General features: G+C 41.3%; 1 protein-coding gene across 1 annotated transcript in view; it reads left to right on the forward strand.

Annotated features, from left to right (window-relative positions):
- Positions 1 to 5,965, forward strand: part of LOC124630378 (galanin receptor type 3) — an 89,425-nt gene extending 83,460 nt beyond the window's left edge. Inside the window, exons 2-5 of the mRNA XM_047164261.1 lie at positions 1,560 to 1,681; positions 3,559 to 3,734; positions 4,237 to 4,378; positions 5,114 to 5,965. Of these exons, the coding sequence (XP_047020217.1) occupies positions 1,579 to 1,681; positions 3,559 to 3,734; positions 4,237 to 4,378; positions 5,114 to 5,796 (1,104 nt within the window). The 5' untranslated portion in view covers positions 1,560 to 1,578 and the 3' untranslated portion in view covers positions 5,797 to 5,965. The remainder of the gene's footprint in view (positions 1 to 1,559; positions 1,682 to 3,558; positions 3,735 to 4,236; positions 4,379 to 5,113) is intronic.
- Positions 5,966 to 8,228: the final 2,263 nt, after the last annotated feature.

An 8,228-nucleotide genomic window follows, 5' to 3' on the forward strand; every position in this document is an offset into this window, starting at 1 on the left:
TCAATGACTAACATTTCAAAAGTCGAATTCAACATTTGAAATCCGTTTGAGAACCACAGACAGACAAGATACCTGAAAATATTTTTAGCGTTACTTAAAGCTAAAAATATTTAAAAAAAAAACTATGCCTGAATCATGTTGAACACGTTTAACTTACAACCCCTTTAGACGATGTTTAAAGAATAATTTAGCATCTGAAACATCAGATAATCAAGAAAACGTGTCTTTACTGACAAGTAAGACTAAATTAAGCAACATCTCATTACTGTAATGAAGAGTGTCTCTCAATCCGACTTAATAAAGAGACTGCGACTATCTCACAGAGAAACACTAAATACATTTATATAGAAGTTAGAGCAGTCATCTTACAAAGTGCAAATGTCAAAGAAAATGAATTAAATATCACGAGTTTACTCGTGTACACTGTAGGTATTTATAAATGAAGTGCTTCGTCGTCACTCTTTTGGTACAAAATACCTACAAAACCGTACTAATATTATAAATGCAAACGTTACTCTGTCTGTCGTAGTTATAAGCCAAATCTACAAAACGGTTTCGTGGTAGGAAATATTCAATAACCTTTATTCTTTGTTAGTTTTTCTTGAATTACATATTTTGTGGTACACTGATAGTAAAGGCTGAGAAAGTTTTTTGTCTATGTATTTTGAGTTTATTTACATATTTACAATGAGAAAGTTGCTTTTTATCCGGGCGCAGTAAGTTTCCTCGCGATGCGAGTGAAACTGTGGATAACTGTGCTAGTCATTTTACACGGTAAAAAAATTGTGTATTGAAAGTTTCAATCATTCTGATTACTCATATTACTTCAATAACTTAAAGACTGGAGCATTTATTAGAAATAAGTACATAATATTTCTCTCATAATATTAATAACCGAATTGCAAGATAAAATATTTTGTTCAAAAGAAAGTGTTTACTTTCTTTCAGTCTCGATGCAATAATAATATTGCTTAGATCTTTTTTAATCTTTCTTTGAGTGACGATATTAATTTCGGCTAAAGCTCGATCTAATACATTATGTATTTCGATATTTATACATACGCAATGACAGAGAAGATTTATTGAAAAAAAGTAATTTGTAAATGCGTAAGTGCATTGTAATGATAAGGGCGTTATTTGAAATTGCTTACAAAGTACTTTCATGAAAAACAAACATGGCCCATGTTTGTTTAAGTTAAAAACAATTATTTGGGACCATGTATGTGTTTTATTTTTCACACATATTGTACTAAAATGCTATTACTTTCATGAAAAACAAACATGGGCTACGTTTGTTTAAATGCTATTACTTTCATGAAAAACAAACATGGGCTATGTTTGTTTTTCATGAAAGTAATAGCATTTTAGTAGAATATGTGTGAAAAATAAAACACATACATGGTCCCAAATAATTGTTTTTAACTTAAACCACTACTTACAATGAAATTGTAAAAGGTTCCAGTTAAAATCGAAATGAAAAAAGAAAAACAAAATGGATGCGGTTTAGCTACACCAAAAAGTTTGAAATCCCTTTTGAACTTTTTCTGTTTTTGTTCCAGAGTTTGAAGATGCCGCGCTATGTACAGTAACGCGAGCGACGCGGAGCGCGATGCGGCGGAGGAGACGACGCTCGCGGCGCTCGTAGCGCTCTACGTGCTCGTCTCTGTCATAGGTATTATCGGTAAGTGTGAAGATGCCGCGCTATGTACAGTAACGCGAGCGACGCGGAGCGCGATGTGGCGGAGGAGACGACGCTCGCGGCGCTCGTAGCGCTCTATGTGCTCGTCTCTGTCATAGGTATTATCGGTAAGTGTGAACATGCCGCGCTATGTACAGTAACGCGAGCGACGCGGAGCGCGATGCGGCGGAGGAGACGACGCTCACGGCGCTCGTAGCGCTCTACGTGCTCGTCTCTGTCATAGGTATTATCGATAAGTGTGAAGATGCTGCGCTATGTACAGTAACGCGAGCGACGCGGAGCGCGATGTGGCGGAGGAGACGACGCTCGCGGCGCTCGTAGCGCTCTACGTGCTCGTCTCCGTCATAGGTATTATCGGTAAGTGTGAACATGCCGCGCTATGTACAGTAACGCGAGCGACGCGGAGCGCGATGTGGCGGAGGAGACGACGCTCGCGGCGCTCGTAGCGCTCTACGTGCTCGTCTCCGTCATAGGTATTATCGGTAAGTGTGAAGATGCCGCGTGCCAATAAAAAACGGAATTTTTACTGAATCACCGCGGCAATCCATCCGCGTATGATCTTGATTGTCAGCGATATCTTCCTTAAAAACCAACTTAAGGATAAAGTAAACCCAACAATAAAAAACTCAGATGCTGATCCCTTCATTCTGGAGTCCGAGTTACAATTGTCCAGTTTCTTTTTACGGATAATAAGCTCCTCGCTTTACTTTATATTTGTTATGCAAAGTAATTTCACTGAAGAAAAGGCAAGTTCATCTTAAATAACGGAAAAGTAACGCTAGTCTTGTTTTCATGAATCCAGTGATGTAACTAATTCATGAAATTGCAAATCCTTTCATAACCTGAGCTTAATATAAGATTCTACAAGAGTTCCTGGTAACAAACTGAAGTTCAACATTTTCTTTGCATAGTTAATTTAGCCTGTGAAACATAATTTTCTTTCGTGTTTAATAGTTAATTTCTAGTTATAGTGGACGTAGTGTGTTTATTGCTTCGAGAGCCGAGATGTTTTTAAAGCTTTTCGAATAGTATACAGAAAAAAACCCGGCGTTTTGTATATAACAGATTCTCTTGAAATCATTTTTAGTACTAACCTTGACACCAGTCTTGTTTTAAAAGAAAAAAACAAGTCATCATCATCCTTCGAGCCTTTTTCCCAAACTATGTTGGGGTCGGCTTCCAGTCTAACCGGATTCAGCTGAGTACCAGTGCTTTACAAGAAGCGACTGCCTATCTGACCCCCTCAACCCAGTTACCCGGGCAACCCGATACCCCTTGGTTAGACTGGTGTCAGACTTACTGGCTTCTGACTACCCGTAACGACTGCCAAGGATGTTCAATGACAGCCGGGACCTACAGTTTAACGTGCCATCCGAAACACAATCATTGGTGTCTAAGATATACTTAGAAAGTACATACAAACTTAGAAAAGTTGCATTGGTACTTGCCTGACCTGGAATCGAACCCGCGCCCTCATACTCGAGAGGTTGGTTCTTTGCCCACTAGGCCACCACGACTTCAAAAGAAAAAAACAAGTACCTTCAGAGAAAAACACACCTACGTCTCCCCGTTTAAATTGGGTTTGTACAAACCTGACACGTCCATATTAACAGTAGACAACAATGATTTGTTATTAATAACTTTTTTGACATAATTTAGGTAGGGGATTTACCAGTGTGGCCCCAGTAGATAGGTTAAGGAGGTCAGAAAGGCAATGGTTCTATGTAAAACACCAGTACTCGACTTGTTAGTTGGCAAAGGGATAGGCAGATGAATGTCTGGAACTTATACCATTAAGAATTTATAACTCTGAAATATTTCAAAACATCCTTTTACCTAATATGTTTTTTCTTCCCCAGGCAATGTAAGCTTAATGGCAGCGCTAGCGTCAGGCGGCGCGTCGCGTCTCCGCACGCCACAGATGCTGAGCGCGTGCGCAGCTGACTTCCTCGTGTGTGCGGCCAGCGCGCCTCTAGCGGCCACCAGGGCCGCCAGGATAGATGAGCTGCCCTGCCAAGTTACTTATTATATTGAGGTGGGTCAAGTTCATCATCATCCTCCTGCCCTTATTCCAATTATATTTACAAGGTGCGACTGCCTATCTAACCTCTTCAACCCAGTGACCATACAACCCGATACCCCTTGGTTAGACTACTGGCTTCTGACTACCCGTAACGACTGCCAAGGATGTTCAATGACAGCCGGGACCTACAAGAGTTGAGGTGGGTCAGCTTATGTTCGATTTTTACGAGATTAGTGTGATACATAATTAGGTTATGTTGGTATACTTGTACAATCCTTTATATAACTTACAATGCACCGGAGATCATAGAAAATATATAAAGCTAACGTTGCAGTATACCTACTCGCCGGTATATCTCACTGTCACACTAGCATTATGAATAACAAAACTTGTGAGTGTACGTATGCTGTCTGCTTCTTGACTTCTTTTCTTTCATTCTTACTCTTTCGCTTTCACTAAGCGAATATTATACAGCGAGTCTTTTTTGCTGACCTAACAATTTTCTCATCCACAGTCATTCCCAGTGGCAGCGAGCACACTCTCTCTAGTCGCGATTGCCGCGGACAGATGCGGCGCAGTACGACGCGGCGGCACCTCGCTGTGTGCGCGCGCGCACCTCGCCGTAGTCGCCGTGTGGATCGCCGCGTTGTTACTTAGTGAGTGTTACGAAGAGATTCCTACTATCAATATTGATTGTGACTCCGCAGCTAGCATGATTTCGCGTAACAAGCTTGCAATATTCACATGCAATTTTTTACTATTTGTGCGAGCGAGTAGAATTTTTTTTTTCTGCATCACACTCTTTTAGACTTTGCAAAGATTTACAATGTGTAAAAAAGACAGTACCTAGTTCGTGCTCCTAAATAGTAGCAAAAAATACTCTAATAATTTATCGATCTGTTTCCATGATAACAGAAGTCTGGCGGAACCTTACGAAAAGGTCCTTAATTTTATTAATCCTAACATCGTTCTTTGACAATAAATCTTATTTAATCAAATACAACTCATTTGTAGCGAGACATCTATAAAAAAAGCAATCTGCCAAACGTTTTGATCAGTAAACAAAATGGCTTCCCTAATTTAACAAAAGGCCAGTTGTAATCTAGCAGTAAATATTTTTATTACATCGTTTTACCGGCGTTGCTTATTTGTCCTTATTTGAAATTCATGAATACGGAACCGAAACTAAATCCCTTTATGTCCCTGTTTCTTGTTCATTAAACTTATCCCTTTAATATATTGGTCAACTGTGAATATGGATCTTCCTGAAAGAAAACTTGAAAAATAAAAATTTTACAACTTATTTACGTTATCCTTAAAGCAGCCGAAAAAATATTACTATTTCTAGGTGCCTTTTGAATATTTTCATTTAATAAGTGTTTCTCCCCCAGGTGCGGCAGCATTCACAACGACGTGCGTATCATGTCCGCCACTAGCGGCGGCGCACGCACTCCTCACATACTGCTTCCCAGTGATCGCGGTCGCGCGGTGCCACTGGGCCGTGCGCGTCAAGCTCACAGCCCTCTCCCTCACCGCACGAGCAGCACACGGCGAGCTCCCTCTCCCCGTGCCCCTCATGAGGAGACCAACCCACGTCATCATCGTCGCCGGCGTAGGACCCCGAGAACGCCGTGACGCCGTCGACGTTGGTGACGTCAGATCCAAGAAGAAACTCCAACCGAGCCTTCTAGGCCCACAACCCCAAACCTCAACGCTCCGCTCCAGACGACGGTTAGGCAACGTTCTCATGGGGATCGCGGCGATATTCGCAATGTGCTGGTGTCCGCATGCCGCGATAGTGGTAGCCGGTGCACTAGGGCTGCACGTGCCGTTCCTGCTGGCGCACTTCGCGCTGCTGCTGGGGTACGCGCACTCGGCGCTGAACGCCGTGGCGTACTGGGTGCTGAACCGGCACGCGCTGACGTCGGCGTGCGCGGCGTGGCGGCTGCCGCAGCTGCGCGTGCGGGAGGAGCGCCCCTCGTCGACCAACGAAGCGGCTCTCGGAGCCTTCCACCCGCGCCTCGCCCGGCCCGCGCCCTCGCCCCGCCCTCCCCCCTCAAGCTTCCTCTATTGATGTCCGTCTATCTTCTAAGCTCTGTCAATCTGTGATTCCTGTCTCTCAGTGCCTCGTATAGTCTACAGGCGCCCCTCGCGGGGAGCCGCTCGTTTCGTCGTTATAAACGTGGTTGTTTGAGATTTTATGGAGAATAATATCCGTGAAGCAATAAAGTGTATGAAACACTTATAGACGTTTTATTGTGGACGTAAACGATTGTTGACGTGTCGTATCCTTGCGCGGAATGGCTGTGATTTATCCTTGCTACAGATCCCTTGTTTATGTGCCCCACCAGTTCTTATAAGACAGTAAAACGTTTTAACAGTTTTTAGATTTACAGTTGACGTATTTTAGGAGACAGAAAAGGGTATGAAGCATATGGTGGCACGTCGCGAGAAATCGTAAAATGAGATACCTTTCTTCGGGTTCTAACCCAGAGCTCCTGTAACTGGACTATAAAATCGTAAGTATATCAACGGGAAAACAAAAATAAAAGTATGTACAATAGACTGAAACATGTAAAGAAATTTTATTCGATAGCTATAATTTGAAAGAACATCGACTACATAGCCATTAGTAAGTTTGGGCGTCATATTCCCGCAACTGCGACCCGGAACAACTCCGCAGGGACCTATTAAAGACTCGAATGCGTTCAAAAGCGACCGACGTCAACCACTTTGTCGGACAACTAATTTGTCGACTAATTTGTCGACTAATTTGTCGATACCCGGTAACCCAGTAGATGTGACTTCTTGGACTCCACTGGTAGAATAGCTATTAAAAAAGTATATTTACGTATAAATTAATTCCCGATGCAAAAAAGAGGTGTTAAAAGTCTGACCGCTGCAGGTGTCTGGCTGTCTATGGTAATGATTAATGAATGTAGCTGCTGTTCCAGAGGTGGTACTTAGATATGCCCAAAAAAATTGGCTCAGCCATTGTTTAGTTACTATCCTACTTATATTATAAATGAGAAAGTTTGTGAGAATGTATGGATGTATGTTTGTTATTCAATCACGCAAAAACGGCTGGACCGATTTGATTGAAATTTGGTATGTAGATAGGTGATACCCTGGATTAACACATAGGCTATTTTTTATCAACACACCACGCGGGCGAAGCCGCTGGCAGAAGCTAGTGTAACCATATTTTACAGAGAAACACCACGACAGTGTTTTGTGTCCGAATATAGTCCGACAAGATTTGATAAAATCCAGCCACCTTGTTTCCTGACACGCTCTAAATTACCACAAATCTGGTAAACCGTATCTGGCAACCCTATGACTGGCATTTAAAGTGTAAACACCCTGACAAAGTCATTAGGGTATTTACAAAGGGATGGATGGTAAGTAGTTAAGTATAGTGATCAACATATTAACACAACTTTAGGCTAAAGAATTCCCTTGCTGACACTCGATAAGGAAGAACTTATTTTACTGAAAAAAACTGAATGAAATCTGTGATCAGGCAAATCGACAGCAGTTCGGCTGGTAGTACTGGTTGAGCTAGCTTAAGGCCAAAAGAAAAAGAAAATTAGGATATTTCATACAAAACCTTTAGATACTAATGTTTGAAAAAATAAAACTGCCATTACTGCTTTATTCCAAATATCTAAAAGTTACCACATTTCTGCATTAACTACAACATTATAAATAAGTGTAACCCATTAACAAGTTCCGACTATACAACGGAACTGCGCTATCGAGAGCTATTAACAAACATGCGACCGTCCGGTCTAGTTGACCACACAATGTATCCTCACTAATATTATAAATACGAAAGTAACTCTGTCCATCGTGTTTTCACGCTGAATCTACAGAAATTATTTAAAGAACACTGATAGTCTTGAGCCTGAATAAAGAAATAGGGTACTTTTCATCCAGGTGTGGTAAGTAGTTCCCCCAGGATTGCTTGGAAAGCGACACTGGAAACGTGAAGATACGAAAATGGGGTTCTATTCACGTTTTCACACCAAAACTACTGAACCGATTCAAATTATTTTTAAATGGCTAGTTTTTTACCTTATTGTAGGAAGTGGTACTCCCGAGACGTGGGTTAAACTGCAGGGAACAGCCAGTGAGTAATGTAAGAGCGAACTTTCAAATTGTCAACAAGCTGGCCATTGAGACTAATATTTTAAAAACAAATGCATGACAACAGGAACTTTTTGATTGAACCTTGATAGGCTTTTGTTCATGAAACAGATAACGAATGTGGACGAGTTGTATTATAGTTGGAGTTTTTATTCTTTTTGACGTTTCAAAAATATGAAAAAAAAAAACGGTGCTCAGTGTCAATGGAGTATATACATGTTATCAAATGTATAGTCTGTGGTATAGTCTCCGTTTTTTTACTACAGTCTACAGTTGCTACCAGTCAGTTTAATAACAACGGTATTTTCTTGTTACCAACTGCTCAAAAGATTCTATACAATATATATGGTACATAGT

The sequence above is a fragment of the Helicoverpa zea genome, chromosome 1 (assembly GCF_022581195.2).
Source record: "Helicoverpa zea isolate HzStark_Cry1AcR chromosome 1, ilHelZeax1.1, whole genome shotgun sequence".
NCBI classification, from domain to species: domain Eukaryota; kingdom Metazoa; phylum Arthropoda; class Insecta; order Lepidoptera; family Noctuidae; genus Helicoverpa; species Helicoverpa zea.